Source organism: Hippoglossus hippoglossus, chromosome 14 (assembly GCF_009819705.1).
Source record: "Hippoglossus hippoglossus isolate fHipHip1 chromosome 14, fHipHip1.pri, whole genome shotgun sequence".
Taxonomy (NCBI): Eukaryota; Metazoa; Chordata; class Actinopteri; order Pleuronectiformes; family Pleuronectidae; genus Hippoglossus; species Hippoglossus hippoglossus.
Genome location: NC_047164.1, coordinates 9,102,029 through 9,125,877, shown reverse-complemented (window position 1 = coordinate 9,125,877; position 23,849 = coordinate 9,102,029). Strand labels below are relative to the sequence as shown.

Below are 23,849 nucleotides of genomic sequence, written 5' to 3'. Positions count from 1 at the left end.
TCACTGATGCAGATCTGTTTTGCTGATCCCTGTAGCATTTGACTCCGTGTTCATGGTGTAACATAGTATGCTGTGAGCTTTTGTCTCCCAGCTGGTTTTTGCTTTTCGAATGATCTCCTCAGACACTGGCCTACAGTTTGTTGCGAGGGTGTGACCTGACCTGGGCGTTGGACAAATACTAGAGGTTAGGCCCAGATGCAAGACAAAGCAGTGCCTGACAATACAGATTACTAACAGGTTGCTTACATGTTGACAGGCGATTTCGGTAACTCTTGTGGGCCAAGGCTCGTCAATTATCAGTCAGGCCAACGGCAGATTTGATCTTGCAGTCTTGGTCTTAGGGAGTGTTTTCTTTCAGACATTTCAGGAGAGGTGAATTTGACTTAAACGATTTTATTTTGACTTCTCTCACCTTACTTTAATTGACATGACTTGCACAGTGTCATGGTTTATTCCTCTTGTGTTTTGTCAATGTGTTGGTTTCAATCCGGGAACCTGAGCCCACAGTCGTCACTGTTGAGACTGCTGCACAATAGACAAACAACATCTCTCTTTAACAATGAGGTCCCCACGTAAACGGTTGCTATACTCACTGACAAATAGGCTACACCATTACAGAGTGATGCTCTTAGTATCTATATAGTTTGTCCACAAGTGTTCATGAGGCTGTGAGACTGGCTTTGATCTAAAGGTTCATCTCACCTCTCAGATTTGTCTGCCAAGTGTTTTTTTCCCCTAAGCTAAATCAATTCCAAGTGAATGTTTTTCTGATTTAAATCTGATATTAAACAACTGAGCTCATGGCTTTCATGGTGTCAGGTGTCGTGGCTTTTATATTTTTTAAGCATACATCTTTTTAGTTCTGCAGCCTTTCTGCGATCTGATCCAAAGTTAAATGTGAATAGTCTGGGGTTGACATTATGTGAAATGATAATGGCTGGTTTAGACAATTTCTTTGACGGTATCTCTGCAACTTGTTCCTACAACTTAGTATCACTTGAAAATGTCAAAAATATATTCTGCTTTAAGGTGACACACATCGGAGAATGACTGGAAAAGAAATGGGGAAGAGACAGAGGATGGAATGAGACAGTCAAACACGTGAAGTTTAGGGCACATTTAGCACAGGGAAGGACTTTTTTCCACCAAGGAGCACGAGTTGAAAAATTCAGGAGAACATTAGAAACTGTAGGAGTGCAATGAAAATATATTAAATAATTTGTTATTGCTTAAGAAAGGGATCAGACAAAGAAGCGCTTTAAACTGTATAATCAGAACGAACAGCTCTATAATAATTCGTCCTTCTTAGTTCTTAACACCAGACAGTCTGTGCAGTCCTTTTAGACTTTCAGGACATCACTGGTCCAGCAGCTGCTTTTTGTAAACAGGTCATCTGGCCCATTCTGCGCTCAGCCAGCGCTTCACAGCATGACTGGGATCAAATCTGTGTACTGAAGACCCCTCCAAGCTGATCTGCATCAAGTCCTCTCGCTGTTTTGGACCTTTGCTCTAACCAGTGGATCAAGTGATTTAAAAAAATATATATATATATCCAATGGACCACATTGGTTCGTCACAGTGACTTATCAACTTTTTTTGTTGAAAGGAAAAAAAAAAAGCAGCTTGGGATGAACTTTGTAATACTTTGATACTACGAAAATGTTCTCCAATAACATTAAATGAACGTTAAACATTGCAAACATCTATTTTTGTCACAAATGAGTTTCGAGCCCTGTAGCATCAACTGTAAATGTAAATAAGTAGGGTAGAAATTCCAGCAGCATTGTCTACTGTGGCTGTGTAGAAGGAGCCCAGAAGCGTATTAGTTTGTTAACTAGCTGTTGTCAGTCAGTGGCTGCATTTTGTGGGGGTTGAGGTGGAGTCGAGTCAGAAGCCTTATCACCAAGGCACTTGGAGAATGTGCGAGCGTGTTTGGGTAAGGGCACATGTTTTTGGTGCGTGCGCATATTTTGTGTGTACACATTGGCTGGGTGTGTGTGGTATGCCAATGATGCCCTTGTTCTAGGTGACAAAGCTGTCCCTCAACAATTGGCTTGGCTCCTGTTTGTTTCACTGTTGTCTTCTATTATTGTGCCTCATTGGATGAGTGAGTTTGTTGCTAAGATAGAGAACTAGTCAACTTAAATACACAATACAAAAGTGAAAAGGGGGATTGCGCTTAGCTAACAAATCGGCACAAACCAAAGAAACAATGTAACAGTGACAACAAAAAAGATATGTACCCAACAAAGAAACCAAATACAACATTGTTGCTGATGCAGCAGTATAAAAGCCTATGTTTAATTTAAATGGTTCAGACCCGGTGGCCCCCTGGTTGTACGGAGGCTTGAGGCCTCCTGCAGCGTCCGCAGGTTTGTTTCCAAACGTGCCCTTTAAAGTGTGTCTTCCCCAATGTCAAAAATAAACACAAAAAAGGGTTCACACACCTGTGCCACAGAGATGTCTGAGGTATTGTTTGAGCTCCTGCTTTGTGGCGTGTCAGAGTTGGCCAGAGGCCCAGACAATTAAAGCAGAACAAAATAGAATGTCACTCAGTAGAGCGCATAACTCCGCAAGGCCCGACAGTCCCTTTAAATCAAATCAAGCCAGACAACATTTCACACACTCATGGATATTAGTCCTCTAAATGTGCCCGAATGATTCCCTGGGAAATCTGTGAAAATGTCCGAAAATCTCAAAGAAAGGCATCTGCTCCTTTGTCTGGATTTCACGCAAAAATTGAATGAGTTTTTTTAGGCCCATGTCTTGTCCATCAACAAGTTTGGTGGCAATCTGTTCAGAAGTTTGTGCGTAAACCTGCTGACAAACATCTAAAGATGTAAAATAAAAACTGTCTGTCCCAGAAGCAACGTCTTTTTATAAGGTTGATCTAAGTTTTTTTTTCAGTTTTCATGATGCAGAATATATGATTACTTTAGAATACCAGTGATGCTTATATGAGACTGGGACCTTCTCATAATGTGTTTTGTTTGTCATTCTCACGATGTAGGTCAATGCTAAAAGGGTCAGATCTTAAATAAAGAGGGCAACGTGCATTTAAACCCTCACAGTATTCTGCAGTACTTGCATGGAAGCAAGGTAGAGAGAAACGCACACTGCCATAAATGAAGCAATCTTTTGAGTTTTGTATTTTTCTCTGAAACAAGCCCAAACAAGAACAAAGTACAAACCCATTCCATATGAGGGGGAAAGCATCTGGGTTTATTTATTTTATTAATGGCTCTATTCCTTGGTCATAAATATCCAGGCTTGGCTTAGAGTGAGAAGTAAATGTTCTTGTAATAATGAAGATGAGTGCTGCCTCTTCTGCTTGCGTTGGTTTGCTCCTCGATCAGCTTTTGTGAACTGAACCGGTGTTACATTAAAACAAGTAGATAAATGTGCCTGCCCCAGTTGTTCCAGTGGAGCTGCTCCGTGGCCACCTGGAAAAAAAAACGGTTAAATTGACTTTGAATCATGTGCAAAAAAATTTGAATGCGCTCCTCTTCTTTATCTCCTCTCTTCAGGAACGCACCAGGTCCTTTGACAGCTTCAACATGAACACTCTGGAGAGCTCCCTGATCGACATCATGAGGGCCGAGCAGGACACCCTGAAAGGTGAGCACGTCAGCCGGCAGTCAACAACATGAAACACTAAGTAGTTTTTATATACAGTTAACAACACACATGTAGTGATCAGATTCAAACATCAGTAAGAGCAAAATAAAACAAGATTTAACAGGTCATGCATAAACTATATTTATTATCAGACAGGAAATAACCAAATGTATTTAGATGTCCCTATGTTTCATACAAATTTATTACATTATTATTAATAGCACTCTTGCACCTCCCACACTCATGGTTCCCACGCATCTGGAAATAACTGAAAATTTAGAGTGTCCTTTAGTCATGGAAATAAATAAGTTGATAATCTCAGACCTGTCCAAGATGCAATCAAGTCCTGCACTTTGTGTGACCAATTTCTGACCTGTATCGCCAGGAAAGACTCTTGGAAAATGTCCTGGAAAGAACCACAAAAACGTTTTCCTAAAAGGAGTGGGAACCCTAAATATTCATCCAAACTATGTCAACTCATTCAAGGTGACTTTCAAAATTTAACTGAAGCTCCAGAATGATAATAAATCCTCCAGAAATAACCCCAAACACTTTTAATAGATTACAGAGAATTATGGCAAGAGACACATATTGAATTGTAAACTGAGCCTACGCTGATAAAAATATAAATATAAAGATGTGTGTCACAGTTGTCTCTCACAGGCCACGCATCACGTAGGAGCGTTACGCTTGAATTAGAGCCGGTAACCACACACACATTCACACTCATTCACGATCTAACACCTCAATTTTTAGCAGAGGAAATCGTCCTCCACACATCAGACATTTGTTTATGTTATGATCAACAACAATGAAAAAGGTCATTCTGTGCAGCGCGCGGCTCACGCCTCTGTCCTCCTCCTACTTCCCTTCCCAGTCTGAATTTCAAAAGAAAAACCACAACAAAAAGTGTTTGCTCACTTTGACTCATTTTGAGAATCCACCTGAGCACGGTTTATGGTAGGAAGAATACAGAGCTGATGGCTGCCGGGGCCTTTGTGTTTAAGAGGAGATTTATGTGAGAGATGGAGGGATGCCAATCCATCTCAACTGAAGTGGTTGGCAATCATTAGTTTCTAATGATCACAGCTGCTGAGCCTCAAAATCTGATGGATGATAAGTTTTCTCAACACAATGACTAAGTTGTTTCTGTCTAAAAAAAAAAAGTCTGACAGCTGTGATATACATAAATGCACATTGTGGTTGTTTATCCGTTAACATCATGTCACCAGAATGAAGATATTTTCAATTACAAAGAAACATCTGGTGTGTTTGCAAGGTGCAATCTTATAGCTTTCAGTTTCAAGTTTGTTTTGTTTCTAGGTGAAAGTGAATCACTCTTCATGGGCTCTGAAAGTCGATCCAATGTGGATTTAATGAGTACTGATGAGCGTTTATAGACATGTTGAGTATGTGTGCTTTATATTACAAAGCAGAGTCTGACATGGAGCATAATCTATTTGAAATTGAATTATAACCGACTTTGGTTATTGATTAACAGAGACAAGCCAGTGTTTGTTATTGGCTGAAAGGTGTTGGGCAACACTTGCTCAGTGGTAACCCAGAAATAGGTTATTGAATTCAGCAGGTAGCCGCTGTTGTTTTATCGTTAAGTGTTTACAGTAATTATTGACTGACACTGAGCATTGTGACCAGGGTTATAAGCCATTGTTCGAGGGGGAATTGCTTGTCGGAGTAGTTCTGGGAATGATCATTGTTTGATAAGAAACACATTTGATTTCTCAAGGGTGGGGCGCGGTGCTCGAGATAGATTTGCTACAGATTAGTTTAAGATGTCTGCCATATTTCTTAGGAGTTTCCTCTCCTAATCCTTGATAACAAGCGATGCACAGAAATGTTTTATGGTGTGGTTGTCATAATCTATCAGCGAGCTAAAGCACCAGAAACGATTAACTCGTGTGTCTGTGTGAGCTCAAACCTCAAAATGAAAGACCTCAAAATGGCAGTGACAATAAAGTTTTCTTTTTTCTCTTTCTGTTTTGAACATTGAAATGTTAAGTGTCCAGGAATGGAAAATCAAAGATAGGCCCCCAAACTCCTTTACTCCCAATCTCAGTCACAAATTTTAGTAAATTATTACCTGTTTAATAATGCTGCCTCTATGTGTTCTACAAAAAATGCGTAGACACACACACACCAGTTTCACTACCACAATACCATGGAGAGTGAAAAGTCCGAGACCTTGACACTTCACTGTCCTATTTATTTCAGCCTCACACCCACCGAGTTCAGCCACGTCCAGCTGTGAACTAATGTTCCGCTGTCAAACATTAGTAAATCTTCCCTCAATATTAAGAGAGGAGGACTGAAGTTAACTCGCGAGCCACGTTCTTTGGTATCCTAGATCCAACTGTGCTGGCACAGATTCCAGCGGCTGTTAGATCTCAGAGCGGGGCACCAGGATAAAAAAAAAACACGTCTTCTCAATTGAAAGCACAAGCTTGAGGAAAAGACTGACTTCTCTGTTAGCGGTTTATCTGTGACTCATCATATCAGTTTGTCATTTTTATCTTTTCAATCACTCCTCATTTGTCTTGCTTTTTCTCCATCTTTTCCTCAGCCATCGCTCCTTCAGATTTGTTTCTCGTGCAGCACCTCATTCTTTACTGCGTTCACATGATGCATCATGCCTGATCCCCTTCCAGATTCCCTTTTGTCTTGTAGCCTTTGGCATGCTGCAAAATATTATACTATTTATTACTCCTTTTCATAATTATAGTCCAGACTTGGCAGTGTAGTGTAGCTCTGACTTCAGTGAGTTCTTCCCTTTATTCCCTCACAGCGAAGTAGAAAGAAAGACATAATTACACCACATTTTCTTTGAGCGCCGACTCCTCTCCTGGCCGACTGACTCCTGCTCTCTCTCTCACACACACACACGTACATGCACGCACACAAATGTAACAAACAAGGACAGTGTGAACACACGGGAGCAAATTTTTTATGCACATAAGCGAAGCACAAATTTCTCCTTCCAGCGGAACATATTGAACAAAGTGAGAGCGATGAGGCCAGGGAAATGGGCGAGACAAAATGTCTACAGTAGAAGTGGCTTTGAATCGCTTCCAGCATTGTCCTGACTGACAGAAAGGATCTCTCTGTTCTGCCACCACACACACACACACACACACACACACACACACACACACACACACACACACACACACACACACACACACACACACACACACACACACAGTCACAGTCACACGGCACTGTGTGGTGTGTGCTTGTGCATGCATGTGCTTTAGCTGTTAATGTACATGTATGCAGCCAACAGCATGCAAATATGGTTCACCGAGCGGGCACGCACAGCCCTGCAGACACCCGGGGATGTGCTGTGCTCTTGCGCCTGAACATAAAAGCCTCTCAAAATCCAATGTGTTGTGTTCTGCTCAAATGGACTTTGATTCTCGGGTAGTGCACATATCAGCAAATATAACTGGACTGAATTACAGAGGGAGATAAAGTGGTGAATTCTGCAGTGCAGTCGGAAGGAATTGAGCTTATCTTGTGTTATCTGGTTTTGGCTGGAGTCCGTGATTTAAGCTTGATTAAGCCAAACGTGCCGGTAATGTCCATATTGTGATGACAGTGCGTTAATGTATGGAAATCTGTATTGTAGTATAATAGCTGATTGAGCCACGGGTGGTCTGCCCTGGTTTCTGTTCTCTGTGAGTCCCAGTTCTGTATTATGCACCACATCTACTGATGACTGTGGGGCTCAATAGACAAGGTGTGGGGGAGGGGCCAGCAGATTTCCATGTGACTGAGGCACTGGAATGCACCAATCACAGGGCGGTCCATACCCGTACAACAATGGTTGTACTATTTCAGCTCTTTCATCTCATTATCCCTCTGCAGCAAGCGGGCCTTGCATAACTTCGAAGCTTGTTTGGCATCATAACATGTATTTGTGTGGGTAAGTGTGTGTGTGTGTGTGTGTGTGTGTGCGTGTGCGTGTACGTGCCTGGCAAATAGCTCCATGTAAAATGTATGATTTTGGGCTCAGATGAGGAGAGAGAGGCACAGATAGGGAAATGGAGGTCGATGAGAGGGAGAGGGCTTGTTGGTGTCCCACAGATGTAGCCTCTAATGAGATTGAAGTGGAAACAACACTCGGCTCTCTGCTGCCACAGCCGCACACATTCTGCATTAGCACTTTAATACATGCTTCTATATAAGCCAGTTATATAAAACTCAAATCGTGTCATTTTATTTTGGCGAGTGTATGACCTGTGCCTATCAACAAAGTCAGTCTAAAGGCACCAGGACATGAATAATCACTTAGAGCACAACCAATTGAAAATCTGCCAGTATGAGCATTTCACAGACATATCAGTATATATATATATATATATATATATATATATATATATATATAAGCAAACTATACAGTAATAATAAAGGGCTTTGGTTTAATAGTGTTTTCTTTGTCTTTATAGTTATTTATATTAATGTTTATGGTTAAACTGTAAAATATCAAGATTCAATTATGTTTACATGCCATACAGGCTTTATACAGACATTTTTTATTTGACCTAACTCCCAACATATCGGTATCTGAAATTTTTACTTCCTGATGGTATTGGCATCGGCCCCTAAAAATCCATAATGGTCAGGCTCTATTAACAAGGTCACAACCTTTTGCCCAATTGGGAGCAGGCTAATTTAAAGTATTACTGGTTCCATGCCTCAGACTGTTTACCTTTGATTAATGTGATTTTCATTTTATTATTTGTTTTATCACAATCATGGACTCCATATAAAAATATGTGTCTGCATTTCTCCCACCCTGAAATAGAGATTTTTGTATAGAACAAGGTTTCCGCATTAAAAAGTTTCTTACGTAAAAAGGAGTAAAGTCAAAACTTTCCTAAAATGGCTTTAAGGCTTGTTATTATGTCAAAACTCATGTATCACATTTAGTCATGTGTTGGCTCCATCATCTTAAATATTTGTGCTCTGTCTCCCTGTGCAGGTCGTCTTGGGTTCCCTCATCCAGGCGGCGACAACCCTCTGCCCCTAAATGGTACGTATGGTGACCTACTCACGTGGCCATTGACGTTATAAATTATAAATTAAAATCATAAATTATGTGAAAACTTAGATAGCTTATTTTTTTGTACAAATTAAATTGAAAATGATCAGAAAATATTTTTGAATAAAGGTTAAGCAGTGTCTGACCCCCTGTGCCCATGAGCTTTATGAATGTCTACATATAATGAAATGGCAGTTTTTCACATTTGCGTGATCTTCAGTGATGACCTTTCCCTTTGTTTTGTAATGTTTGTTGTGTCCTCCCCTTTCATTTGACTTCTGATATTGCTTAGTCCCTGGAACGAAAGAGTAGATGGGGAGAGGATCTAGTGATTTTTTGTTTGATGCCAGCAAATGAGTAGCTGGATTTTAGGGGGGGGGGGGGGTAGGTTGGATTGAGGGAATAGAACTCGAAAGAAGAATGGCCTCAGGATGGGACTCGCTGTATGTGCACTAAAACCGTCTTTAATGTAAATACCATGTTATTTTGGTTTTGGGAGACATTTGCCTTCATTTGATAGACACAGTACAGAAGCAGACAATAAGTATTAAGGAGATGATGATGATGATGATTCAAACCAGGGATGTTGTTTGAATTTGGTCTGTATCTTAGACCACTGTGCTGCTGTTAATCCCTTCATTATAAGGGTTTTTGATGACCTCCACAGAGGGGGCTATGTTTTCGCCCTTGTCAGTTTGTTTGTTCTCGGTTGGTTGGTTTGTCAGCAGGATTACGCAAAACCTACTGAACAGATTTCCATGAAACTTGGTGAAAGGATGGGACATAGGCCAAGAAAAAAGTCATTCTATTTTGGGATAGATCCGGACAAAATGTTTTTATCACTTGACAAGTAACTTTTTTTTTGGGACATTTCACCAATTTCCCAGGGAATAGTTCATGGATTTGGTTGAATAAATCAGGCACATCCAATTGAATTTAAGTATGTGCCATCCTAGTAGCGAAGGTCTTCTGTCCTTTGTGTTCTACTTTTGAATACAATCATCCGTGCCTCTGTTAATGCAAAATATGATGAGATATACAGCCCATTGAATTTGTGATAACTCACTCTTTCAACCCAGGTAGTGTTTCCTCATATGGTCAGGTTGCACTGAGCGAAAAAAGCCTCTTAAATCGCATATAAATATCTCTGCCTCTCTGAAATGATTGGAAAAAACATTTGCCAAATCCCCTTGACATGTGCTGCGGTTTCCACAAACAGCAGTTTAATATTCAGCTACCTCCACCGTGCCCTTGCGCAATCTCGTTCTCTTTATCGTTGTGTAATTGTGTTGTTGTCGCTTCTGCCTTCTGGTCTCGGGTCAGGATGTAAAACAGGAGAGGCCAGTAGTTTCTTCACAAGATTGCTGGGTCACATGGTGAGATCACATGGTCAGGAGCTGTCATCAAGCCCTGAAACAGATGGTGCCAGCGGATAGAGGGTTGTGCACACCGCTCTTTCTCTCTTCCTCTCTCTCTCTTCCTCTCCCCCTCTCTCTCTCTCTCTCTCTCTCTCTCTCTCTCTCTCTCTCTCTCTCTCTCTCTCTCTCTCTCTCTCTCTCTCTCCCGTAAGCATACACAGATTGCATTCCCCATTCTCTTGATCTCTCTCTCGCTCACTCTCATTTTCTCTCACCCCCACACAGCTTTTTATCAGCTTGTTTCTTCATCTCTTCCAATCTATTTTCTCTCTCTCGCTCACTCGCGCACGCACACTCACACACACATCTTTTTATAGCACCCTCTGCTCTCCTTCAATCTGCTTTCCTGTCTCTTTCTGTCCGTCCTCTCTCTCTCTCTCTCTCTTTCCAGCTCTCTTTGACCTTCTCCCCCAGAGTTAATGTCCATCTGGGTTGGAAAGTCCACGGAGGGAGCTGAGGATTATTGCTTGTGTGTACTGGCCAGTTCTTCATCCTCTCCGTGTTCTTATGCGCTTTCAGCTGGGTCGATGCTTTAGTCTCTGCAGCGTCCATATTATAATACGTTTCACTTCGGCCCTGTGCAAAGAGAAATGATTTCCCAGCGAGCGTATTAAGTAGATTCAGTAGAAGGAGCGGCTTTCTGTGTACGCATGTCACATTGAACCACATAGTGTAATGACATGTTTGGAGGCAGAAAAAAAGAGTCGGATTTTTGCAGGAATCAAACAAAAAAGTGTCCGGGTTCTTGATATTGATTCAACAAAATGTTTACCCTTAGCAAGGAGTTGTTTTTTTTTTTTACTCGTGTGTCTGTTTATTTGTCAGAAGGATTATGCAAAAGCTACTGAACCGATTTTCACCAAACTTAGTAAAGGGATGGGGCCTTCGTCTAACAACTTGTTAATCTTTGGGGTGGATGAAGGCATTTTGTTTACTTTCTTTAACATTGCGAAATTACACGGCATTGATCAAGATATCCATTAATCCTCAATATAGCTCTTTATATTTTGACTATAGGAACTGGACAGTCGTGTAGGGTTGTTCTGCCTTGAAAGATGTATCTGCTCTACTCAGAGACATTTTAGTTCCCTACATAAGAAGGTTAGGTTTTAATCTCTGGTGGTTTCTTTTGTTGTTTCTTTTTAGTCTGCACAAAAGCTGTTGGACAGATTACCACAGAACTTGCGTGGTATGAGTGCCACACTAGTTTTTGAAACACATCACTCTCAGTGTACAGAAAGCTGTGCACTAACTTCATTTTCTCCTCAGATCGAATGCTGTATAGATTTAGGAGATGCCAGGGTTCACGACTGTTTTCCCCCAAACGCCGCCTCTGGTTGCCATGATTACAGGGCGAGCACACATGGAGCTACCTGAGGAAAGATCAAGAATCCTAATGTCAAGCGACAGAGGCACATAGCGTCATGTACGTGGGGGCGGCCCTCACTTTGCCTGCTGCCCCTACTGCCTTCCTTGGCCACAGGGCTGCTGTCGTGTTTACTCTGCAAACAACGGAGGCTACAACGGTCAATGCTCGCTCACTGTCATAGATGCTTTGTGTTTAGGCTTTAGGAGAACCAAACTTTAACTTTGTGGATCGTGACATAACAACTCTTGTGTTATTACTTCTGTCAGCCCCATTAAGTTTCTTGTTGGATTATAGCAACTGACTCTGCTGTTATCTGGGTTGCATATAGTCTCTGTTCGTGCTATTTGAAGCATTAGATGCTGTGTAGTGTCTTGGTTCACTGAAGCAGAGGGTTATTGGTTTTAATTTGACTCAAACTGGGTGAACTGGATACGTTTCACAGGTGTTTATTCAGTGTTACGTACACTACAAGCAATTCTCCTTGTAACTGGCCCTGAGCATGTTTCTATGCATGCCTCACTTTTTCACATTTCCTCTGCAGGGCCCGACGCACGTGACCTTGACTCTCAAATTCAGCAAGTCAAGCCCCTCTTGAGGAACTTGGGGAATTTGTTTTCCCTTCGTTTACTTTAATAACTGAAATGCATTTCTCATCTGCAGCTATGTTGATTGAATATTTCTGTTGTGGATCTGCGGCGTTTAGATCATGTTGTTTTTAAGAACGGAACGTAAGAGTAAATGCTTTAAATCCGTGACATATTTCCAGTGTTTAAAAAAACTTTGTCGTGGTCATTTGTTTTCTCCTTGAGAAGCCTGCCTGCTGCATGTGAGGAGTTGTGTTTTGCTGGAGTCGGCAGCGTCATGGCTATTTGTTATTTGCCGGGTAGAGTTAAGGTTACCGTGCTATTTCTGTCAAGGTTACCAGGGTTCAGAGCGGCCTGCTTCGGGGAACTCGGTTCAGGAAAGTCACAGCACCAGTATTTTTAATCTCCTCGGAAATCTATTTCCTATTTAATTTATTTCAGTTCTCACTTGCCCTTTCTAATGTTTGTATTCCAATGTCTTTTTATTGTTATGAAAATGATTAATTATATTCATTATTGTTACTATTTTCCTCAGCTTTGTTATACTGATCTGTCCTATGTCATCTTTGTTTCTTCCAGTAGTTTATTTTATCTGTTTTGATAATGAAGCAACTTTATTTTTATATATTACATTTTATTTATATCATTAATCTCTGTCCTTATTTGAATGGGGATTTCATGGGGTCTTAAATTTGAAAAAAGTCCTAAATATGTTCTTTGAATGCTACTTCTGTCACACTTATAAATTCTGACATGTTTTCGAGATATATATTTTGGTGGCTTTTATACAGTTTGTCATGTCTCCCTTTATTCTAGTTCTTTCTCAATGATACAGATATTAGCATGCTGTAATAAAACTAAAAACAAGACCAATGTGGAACTGATAAATGATCACAGATAAACACCCCAGTCAGAATTTATACACTTGGCTTGGCTGTAAGAAAGACCGTGGATACCTACTGTCTCTTGCCACGTTTGCAAGATAACGTAGCGTATCAAGGGTTATCTTCAATTATAGGCAATTGTAAGTATTTCCGTGACTCTGATTACTCCCTTCATATCTTTCCTTCTTGACATGGGTCTTGAAAAGGTTTTAAAAGTCTTAGATTTAACTGGTTGAAATATGCCGGAGCCCTGGTGAGAAGCATGCGATAAAACTGTGGTGTTGACATGTTCAAGCTGCAAGTAATTCACCGCAATGTCCCGAAAGCAGAAACTGCACGTCATCTTTATGCTCTAGTCAGTAAAGCAACATGTTGGCAGTCGCACGGGCGGATAATGATTCACAGCTGATTGGTAGAACAGAGGACAGGCAGGCAACGGATCATCCCTCAGCTGTTATGAACCATGTGGCACTTTTATTGGAGGTATAGTGTATAACACGTCTTTTAATAACCATACTCTCCTTTGGTTTGTCCTTATTCCACATGCAGCCAGGAATTATAGCAGGAGACGAGGTAACATATAAGCATGGATATGTTATGTCACTTTTTGAGCATTAATCTTGATCTGATATTTTTGACTTATTTTGTCATGTTAAAAATGTTGTGCTGTTTATGATTTCCTTGGTTACCGGCCATTGGTTTTGCTGCTCATATGAATTTTGAATGGCCCTGTGCTTTTGTTATTGTACAGTGAAGTGAAGTTTGTCTGCATGATTGTGTCGAGCCTTGTCACGATGTCGTGAAACGATCTTTTGCATCTTTCATCCTTTTGAACTTGTCTTTTCTCGTTCAGCTTAAATCTGAATCTTGTCACACGCACATTTTTTTGCAGGATTGTTAATTCAATGCAAGTGGTTGCCGTCACATTTAGCTGAAAGTTAATGAGGCACACACAGTGTAGTTGGTGATTTACACACACATGGCCGACTGGACACACTCACACACATCACGTACTGTAAGCTGAGGCTAACTCCCTTGCATAAATCTTTATAAAGCAGCTCAGAGTGGGTTGGTTGGGAGCAGGAACAGGCCAGGGAGGGCTTAACCTCTCAACACACACACACACACACACACACACACACACACACACACACACACACACACACACACACACACACACACACACACACACACACACACACACACACACACACACACACACACACACACACACACACACATAAACATGCACACAGTCCACTGTGAAACTATTCACACTGCCTCACTGAGATGACTACTGTGTTTGTCCAGTTCTCCAGGGACGGCACAGTTGCTGCGGCCATGTGTGAGTCATGTCACCAAATTAAGAAAACAAGACATTTAGTCAGAAAAACACATAACATGACATTCTGTGCTCTTATTACTTTTTGTTTTTTTCGATCCATGTGAGTGCTTATGGTATGACTCTTAATACAAACTGTAAATTCTCAATGCTACAGAACTGGATTTTACTCATGTTTATGTATATATCAGTTTCTCCTGTGTCTCGGCACTTGTCCAAAGTTTTCATAATAGTACATTTGCAGATGTCAAAGAGTGGTAGAAATATTGATGTTGTGGTTTTAAAGCCACACACTGCTAAAGGAAATATAAAAATGCTGTATGTTTAAATATGGCCCCAACAATGTGCATTACATAATACAATTATGTGATAAATGATATTGTTGTTGAAAAATCTAAAATAAATGCTTTGCCTGTTCCCCCTCCACCTATCGCTGGGTGACAAGTAAAATTAAAGTGCGATTGCACAGGTGTTGTTGCTGCCTAGGTGTTACCATGACAACGCCGACCCCACCATTACCTCAGGAACTAAACCTCTCCTGCTCTCCTACACTCTCTTCCAGGCCACTCCTCTCTCTTCCCCATGGAGGATGGTTTCCCCGATGACGAGCGTGGTGATCAGGGTCTCGCCGGACTCGGATCCCCACACTGCTTTCCGCATCAGAACGGCGAGCGCGTCGAACGCTACTCACGCAAGGTCTTTGTCGGAGGACTGCCCCCAGATATAGATGAAGGTAAAGTAAACTACATCCAAAAGGATCTATATGCCACATCAGTCAATATTTACAATGATTTAAACATTTAGAGATTGGGAGAGGACGGCACAATATAACACATCATCTAAAAAAGCATCTTACTGTAAAATGAATATAATCTTGAGACAGGACTTTGCCTTTAAATCTTCTTCTGTGCTTCCTTTTAAAAACCTGCCTGTGAGTAAACCTTCTGTTTGCTTTATTTCAGATGAGATTACAGCCAGTTTCCGGCGTTTTGGACACCTGTTTGTGGACTGGCCTCACAAAGCTGAGAGCAAATCCTATTTTCCACCCAAAGGTTTGTGATATCATAAAACATAAGATCGTCAGAGCTTCTTCATAGTGTCTGTGTTGTGTATTGACAGAACATCTTCCTTCATGGGAGGAAGACGGGCAGATGATATAACATTATCAACATGTGATACATCTGTTCAGTGTGGTTCTGTTTCTGAAGCACTTGTTGACTGTATCTGGACTGTTTGTCTGTAAAAGCTCATGGCCTCATTCTGTGAATGCAGAACGTCTTGATCCGTCACAGTAATCAGTGCACAGATATCATGATTCTTCTGGTCCCTGGCAGCATGAATAACCCTGCTGTATTTTTTATTTTATCTCTAGGCTATGCCTTCCTGCTGTTCCAGGATGAGAGCTCAGTGCAGGCTTTGATCGATGCCTGCATCGAGGAGGACGGCAAGCTGTACCTCTGTGTGTCCAGCCCCACCATCAAAGACAAGCCGGTTAGTGGAAACACACACTAACACTCTCACATCTCTGGCTATTTCCACTGAGCTCTGTGAAACTTGCGGTGATGACTTTTACTCTATTTTAGTTGCTGTTCATTTCTAGAGCTGAAACCTGTGGGTTCTGTGTGTGTGACAGGTCCAGATCCGCCCGTGGAACCTGAACGACAGCGATTTTGTCATGGATGGATCTCAGCCTCTGGACCCGAGGAAAACCATCTTTGTGGGAGGTGTCCCTCGTCCGCTCCGAGCAGGTAACCTCCACTTTTATATGTTGATCTTTTTACGCAAGAGTGTATTAACAACAAATGTGTTTATAATGACAACAGGTTTGAAGTATAGTGTGGATTTCTGTGTTTTTTGTTTTGTCATTTATCTAAGGCCTTAAAATGTTATTTTGCCTTATTTTCAATAACCCTTTCCATTAATCTCTACTTTTTTATACTTTTGCAAACAGTATGTTTATACACAAATAGGCCACACAAAGTAGCCGTCCCTCACTTCTTATGCCTCATTTCCTCCCAATCTTTGAAGTGGCAGCTGTGGGCGAGATTCTTCGTCCTGTAGGACGCTGCAGTGTTGATCGGCTTGTATTCATAATAAACATTAGATCTGCAAGAAATTTGAGCTTAAAGAGTGGCTGACCTGAGCTGGTCCTAACAGGAAGTAGTCCGAGGCCGACTGTGCTGTGCATTTTATTCTTATCATGCGTAGCGGGTCTTTCCTGCTGTGTAGAATATTTGAAATATATTGAACAAAGAACTTCCATTTGACTTTGTTTTTAACAAATTATCTCCCCTCACTTTGAATATTCAGCTGCTGTAAAGAAAAACACAAAAACTTAAGTAAATACATTTGTTTGAATTTCTTGCAGCCATTTTAGCAGCTGTCTTCAATGCACCACCCTCATGTCTGCCCCATCAAACAACCCTCATAATGTTCCCGTGTTTGTGTTCACTGGCTACACAAGTTTATGTGTAAGGTCTGTGTTTGTGTGCGCACATTTTTGTTAAATTTTGCCAGAAGCTTTGTTGTTGCGCTCGTTATTCCCTCTGTGCGTTAAACTTGTTTTTGTGAATATCTTTGCTCATCCAGTTTTTAATTTTTTCCTCCTGTGCAGTGGAGCTGGCCATGATCATGGACCGCCTGTACGGCGGAGTTTGCTACGCTGGCATCGACACAGACCCTGAGCTGAAGTACCCCAAGGGAGCGGGGCGGGTCGCCTTCTCTAATCAGCAGAGCTACATTGCTGCTATCAGTGCTCGCTTTGTACAGCTGCAGCATGGAGAAATCGATAAACGGGTGAGCAGAAAGAAAAGAGAGCTCAGTGTTTTTCAGTTCCCACACTGTTTCTCTGAAATTTCAGAATTTAATGTCTCCCTCTTCTTATTTATTTTCTATCTAAGCTATCTACAGTTCAAGTTAGGTTGGATGAGCATACATGAGAAGAATAGGAACACACAGTGTTGTTAGTGGCACAGAATAACTAAGATTCAGTTAAATACAGTCGGATGATATTTGGGAACCGTGCTGAAATTGTTCTGCAGCAACATATCCATATTTTTCACAGAAGACAGGTTGACTTGTCATAGGGGAGAAAGCAAAGCTCCAATACAAACCACATGGAACTGAAGCTGCTGAATGGAATTCATCCATCCTTCATTTAATTATTTACACCCGTGCTTGTCTTACATGTCAAAATGTCCTCGCACTCCGCCGCCCTCCCCGGTCTGCTGCATGCACTGACCTTGCAGTCACACACACAGTACAATCAGTACACACAGTATTATGTATGTGCCCTTGCAAGCTAATGCTAACAATGACTTACGACACACTGCTGTCAGCAGCCGAGGAATTAAAGTCATATGTGCAGGTGTGTTGGACATCTTACAGTGGCCTGTAACCGACACAAATATTGTTCACATTTGCATAACACGACATTGAGCCTGTTAATAAGAGAACGCTGCCTTTTTCAGTTACATAATTCATGTGCATATGTGGTTGACTGGACATCTTGCCACATTCTCTGGCTAATAGCAGAACCCGGCTATGGCCAGCTATGATGTCTCATAACTTTTAAAGAACAATTCCAGTAGTATTCTATGTTGCTGGGCACAAAAAAGAAAACGTGTAAAATGGTTTTGGAATTCGATTTTCTACCTCCAGGCAGCCATCTGTTTCATTTCCTCATTTCCTCAGTTTTATTTCTGTACATGTGCTGAACAATACCTTGAGACATGGAATAGAAGAACTGCAGGATACAGAAGCAGGGAGTGCTAAGAAAATAACATGGCTGATGAAATGACTCCCTCCTGATTGCAGGTGGAAGTGAAGCCATACGTGCTGGACGACCAGCTGTGCGACGAGTGCCAGGGAACTCGCTGCGGCGGGAAGTTTGCACCGTTCTTCTGCGCCAACGTCACCTGTCTGCAGTACTACTGCGAGTACTGCTGGGCGGCCATCCACTCACGTGCCGGACGGGAGTTTCACAAACCCCTGGTGAAGGAGGGGGGCGACCGACCCCGTCACATCTCCTTCCGCTGGAACTGAGCAGACGACAGAGAGGGAGAGGCAACAGGGGAGCAGGAGGGCAGGTAGTGCAGGAGTCGCAAATCATTGTACAAATAAATGCACTTTTCTGTTGCTGGTTCCTTTTCGCTCTAATTTTCACCAAACCTGTTTTTATTTCTCATTTCTCTTTTTTAAGTTAATATATATCTATATTTTGAAGATAGAAAAGAAAAACTGGAATTATACCCGAATATGTCCAGCAAGGAAAAAAGATGTGTAACATCATTTTATTTATGCGTTTGATTTTTGAAATATTTTTATTAGTTCTCAAAAAAAAAATCATATATAGGAAGGTTTGAGGTGTGAAATGGTACTCTGCTATTCAATTGGATTTTTTTTTTCCTAAACTATGTATTTGATTTTGATACAAGATGTCCCGAAAACAAATACTCTTCATGTGACATTTGGTTCTTTTGTAGCAGAGCTGTTGCTTTTTGTTTTGTATCGAGTCTCCGAAGCAGCATCTCATTGGCTGTTTGATTTCTGAGAGGTGCGATTACGTTTTCTATTGATACAAGAGGCTCCAGAGCAAATGTGAATTGAAAAAAGGTGTTGCTAAAGAAGAGTGCACTTATTTCCAGTTTTTAAGAGTGCAGATACACTTTATGAGACCCTTAGTTGTTTAACCAAAGCTGAATCTTTAATTAACTTTGAAAAACACAGAGGGGCCCACTGCAGAAAAAGAAATCCATTTGTTTTCTCTCTCCCAAATCAAAACGTTTTTAACCTCTTTTTTTAAGTTTTTTATTATGATTTCCAAGTCCATACAGATGTTTTGATGTTACTTGAAAAATCGCAACAAAATTTTTAGCAACACATATTTGGGTTTTGATCTCCATTTTGACATGCAAAAACTAATACCTCAAACTCAGCTGCTAATGTGCCGAATACAGGTTAAGAAAGAACGAAAGAAGGAATGAATGAAAGAAAGAAGGCGAGCATCATCACCTGCTGCTGTTCTCCTTTCCTCAGAAGCGTTAATCACAGGGAAGTGACGCAACAGGCAGTGTGACGGGACTGGTACCGTTTTGTACTCACTTGCTTCATAACCTCCTTATTTTTGTAATCAAACCAAGGGTTGTGCGAGGGACTGAGCAGAGCATCGTACAGCATCCAGTGTATTAGGGGAATGTATGGCGTAGTGAGGCTACAGGAGAAGACAGGCTAACTGCTAAACAGATAAATCCAGCCCCACTCCCCCCCCCTCCTCATGTCTGCCTGTGGCCTCTGCTGCTAAGCTAGCAGCTAACAGAAGGTAGGGCCTCGTTCGCGGATCAAAACCCACTTTCTGTGTCTGCACACAGCGGAGCTCGGATACAGATCTTTCAGGACTGAGGTCAAGGTAACTCCTCGACAGGGCCGGTCAAATGGCCGCCTTTTTATTGCAGTTTTCTCACGGGGGAGGGGCCGCCGCCAATCGGTAGTCGCCTTTCATTATTTTTCTTTTTTTATCCATTTGTGCAATTCTCCCAAGTCTTTGACAAAAAAAAAAAAAAAAACATTCTAGTGCGCATCCAACAGTCAGCTACATTTAACGAAGGAAGCAATTCAAACTGATTTCCAAATAGTCGGCACACATTTGAGTCATGGAGGGTTGTGGCCTTTTGGGGCGAACCCTCTATCCTTTCTCCTGCCAAGTTAGTCCAACTCAGCATCCAGTGTTTTTGAAGCATAAATGAAGATAGTCTCTGCAGTGTGCTCTGCTACTACACGTGCAGTCCGCTCTTGATAACTATGTTGCAGGTCCAGTCGGTTGTACCCAGTGGCTTTTGGGAACCAAAGATGGCTGTGCAGTAGTGGCGTCATACTGTAGCTCATTTCTTGTCTAGATTTTTACTCTTTATTTTTTCTTTTTCATTTCCTCCAAGAGGTTTTTTTTCACACAAACCTTTTTCAAAAAAAATATGTCACTTCTGCCCAGTTTTACTTCGCTGTCGAGCCCTGATGAAATCCAGCAAACCAAAGATTGGCCTTGGAACATGATATATTTATATATACACACACGGTATATATGTATTTGACAGTGCAGACAAAACCCATTAAAACACCAGAGGAAAACCACACAGGGCTTGCAGACACACACACACACACACACACATAAGGCCTCACACTCTCCATAGCTCAAAGTGGAGGTGCACACCGGTCGGCATAAGTTCCTTTTTTATTTCAAATAGATCTGCACGTTTGGGGCAATTCAACATCAAGTGCACATTCACGCAGCGAAAGTAAAAACCAATCCTCACATTCGTTTGACACGTTAGGTCACTCAGTGGCATCCTTACTAGCCGAGCATTTAAACATGTCAGGGAGTCAGTACAGAAACTTGATAATACACACTAGTGAGAATCCTCATATCGGCGTGGTGTCGTCGCACCAGTTTTGCACCCTGGACATTAGTTTTGTGGGTGTGGTGGGTGAGCATTTTAGAAGTTAAAACACTTTGTGAAGAATTTGCTGTTAAATGAGATGAAAAAAAAAAAGATTATTTTATACATGGCCTGCTGATTTTTGGTACAGTGTTTTCTAGCTAAATTATTTTGTCATGCACATATAAACATTTATTATGCACTACTTTTCTAAATATTTTTTCTTTTTCCAACAGTCATTTTAGGCACATTTTTCACAAATGGGGAAACTCCTTTTTGCAATACCTCAATTTTTCACATTGTGAAAGGTAGCTTTTGTACTTTTGTTACTGAGAGATCTGCATATATGGAAATGTTCATTTTAAGAAAAAAAAAAAGTTGAGTGATTTCAATATATATTATTTTCAATTATGCTTTTTATACATTTCAGTGCTGAGGAATCTTTACAACTAAGTGCGCACTTGTGTTGATGCGACTTCAGATCTGCAGAGGAGAGACCAAAGTGTATCGCTGTCTTGGTCTTAGCTTTTCGTACGCTAGATGTTTCCAGTCAATCTGGTCAATAACAGCATGGCGAGAAATATATAAAGGAAAAAAAAACAAGTTGTAATTTGAAATTGATGTTAATGTCTCTAAACATGGCTATACTAGTTGGAAATGGTAACTTCTGTCTTGGTTTCCTCTCCATAGATGGAGCATAACTTATTATAAGGAGAATGCAAATTTGGTTCACGCTTAACGCTGAATCTCGTATCACAAGGATGGATGTTTGGTGTTTAGATATTTTAATATTTGAAAAAAGTATATATATATATATATATTCTTGAACTTGCCAACTAGCACCTATTGTAATCCGTAGCATGCATGACAAAAAAAAGAGAAAATGACAAGTACATGAATTAGCTATTAAAATTAATTGTTGTGGTGTGCACCAAATGTTTCTCAACTATTAAGTTGTTAAGGACACCCCACCCGATCCCACTCTCACCTCACCTCACCCTCGTCCCCACCCGACCCACTCGACCCCTGCTCCCTTTCGACACGTGTTGATCTCCTCTCCCCCCAATCGCAGACCTCTGCAGGATGCACATGACAAGAGATAAGATATAAGACGAGAAACAAGACAGAATCTCACTTTAAATCGATTTTTTTGGGAGTGCATGACTTTGAGCATCCTTATAAGAACACTGTTTAAAAGACTTGAGAACTCATCCCCGCTGTCTGTCGAGGCGATCTTATATAGACCTATCTGGAGGAAGGGGAGCTTAAAGACTTGAATGTGGTAAATGTTGCAAGTTAACTTCAAGTTGTTATGTGCAATACTTCTTTTGAACCTTTTTCCAGATAAAGACTCTTTGCAATGTAATTCTTTAATGCCATTTTTAATTGCAGACATTTAATTAAAGAAGATGTTAATATGTTTTTCACAGTCATTTTCTACTGTTATTGTAATCCTTTTCATGCTGGTGTTTGTAAAAAAGAAAAGAAATCAAACTATTTGTACTAATATAAATAATTGAAGTTATTTTTAAAACATTAAAAGGTTTTGTGCTCATTTGCTTATTTTGTTTATTTTAAGCTACTGTGATTGATTGCATTGTAATTATTAGGTCAACAATGTATTTAGCTGTTTATTGGTATATTTTTAATTGGAATGTATAATTGATTTTTATAATTTTGATCAGATTTTTGTTATATTTTTGAGGTGAAGCTTTTAATATGTTAAAGTGTCTAGTTTTTACTAATTGCTATATTGTGCTCCACAATATATGGTTCACATTTTCTGAAGGAAAATAAAATATTTAAATATTTGTCTGTTGTTACTTAATGGCAAGATTTCAATAGTTTTTAACTGTGTATGGGAAGGTTGTTGTATTTATTAATAGCATTTTTTTACTTAAGATATCACCTTAATTTTTATTGTCATTTCACTTTATAAGTTCCTATTTTTGTATTTTCATTTCTAATTAAGTTATGTAATACGGATATGTCCATATTTCTAGGAGTTGGTCTGTAGAAGTGCTAGTGAAACGAAAAAGAAAAATCTAATGTTATTTAATTGTTTGCAGCCAACTATTTATAACAGTATGCATAATTTTTAAATATTTGTAATGTGAAATGTTGAATGAAATAAATCTTAACTGTGATGAAAACTTGTGCTCGTTGTGCTTTTTTTATTTGCTAACTGCGACAGGACCTATCTGTCTGTTGTAATGTTAACGTATGAATGAGCCGTTTAGACATTGACACAAATCTAACGGTGCTCTTGCACGTATGCGCTGGAGGTTGGGGTGAATTAAGTGTCATGTGTTACAGAACTGCATTGTTACTTGTAGAAGTTTCAGAAAACCTCAAAGCAACAGCCAAACAAATCCAGTTATACAAATGCCCAAGCACAGCCATGGTAAACCACTAGAGGTCAGCAAAAGCAAAGATGGTGAAAAGTAGTTCTCTGAAACTAAATCCGCTCTCTTTTAATTAGGCAAGTAAATCAAATCCAGTTTAAACTTTATATCCAATCAATTGATTCTGATTTCATTCTTCACTATGGAAATGTTATAACCATAGTAATAGTCAGAAGTAGAAAACAATAATCTGACCTTTCAACATGCAGTTCACATTCATATGTAAGTTCTGTAAATATGTGTGCACTCCGCTCAGTGGAGTAAGAAAATAAATCAATAACTGATAACCAGGCATGTGAGCTCTCATTCAAAGTAAGAGTGCAGACTGGGTCATGTGTTGTTGTTTTCTCCAATTCCAGGAAAAACAGAATAAACTGAGGGAGGGCTCAGTAGCACCACCTCCTGGCTACATCTTGCACTGTGAGGGATATTTCATTTAGCAGTAGAGTCCATGGGAAGTATTATGTTCTCTCAAAGAAGATGAAGAAGAAATGCAAACATCTAAGATCCAACAGGTGGATCAACATTTGTGTTCCGACACTTTTGTACAGACCAGGTATATTTGTCTCTAAACTATTACTTGTTTTATATTGTTTTGATTTTAATTTTGAGGATTATGACCATATAACATCTGAACTGAGGGCGTCACATTAGATACGATTGATTTTAACATTTCAATACTTGTGTTTAAGGTCCTACATGTCTTTTTTATGAGCTGTGAACCTGCTGTAGATCC

General features: G+C 40.4%; 1 protein-coding gene across 2 annotated transcripts in view; it reads left to right on the top strand.

Annotated features, from left to right (window-relative positions):
* The window catches only part of cpeb4b (cytoplasmic polyadenylation element binding protein 4b), a 32,672-nt gene extending 9,811 nt beyond the window's left edge, over nucleotides 1–22,861 (top strand). Inside the window, exons 3-11 of one of the 2 annotated variants that reach the window (XM_034605713.1) lie at nucleotides 3,528–3,618; nucleotides 8,621–8,671; nucleotides 13,485–13,508; nucleotides 14,840–15,010; nucleotides 15,240–15,329; nucleotides 15,650–15,768; nucleotides 15,911–16,025; nucleotides 16,892–17,073; nucleotides 18,094–22,861. In XM_034605713.1, coding sequence (XP_034461604.1) covers nucleotides 3,528–3,618; nucleotides 8,621–8,671; nucleotides 13,485–13,508; nucleotides 14,840–15,010; nucleotides 15,240–15,329; nucleotides 15,650–15,768; nucleotides 15,911–16,025; nucleotides 16,892–17,073; nucleotides 18,094–18,321 — 1,071 coding nt within the window. In that variant the 3' untranslated portion in view covers nucleotides 18,322–22,861. The remainder of the gene's footprint in view (nucleotides 1–3,527; nucleotides 3,619–8,620; nucleotides 8,672–13,484; nucleotides 13,509–14,839; nucleotides 15,011–15,239; nucleotides 15,330–15,649; nucleotides 15,769–15,910; nucleotides 16,026–16,891; nucleotides 17,074–18,093) is intronic. The other variant, XM_034605714.1, reaches the window with a different exon arrangement.
* The last annotated feature ends 988 nt before the right edge of the window (nucleotides 22,862–23,849 follow it).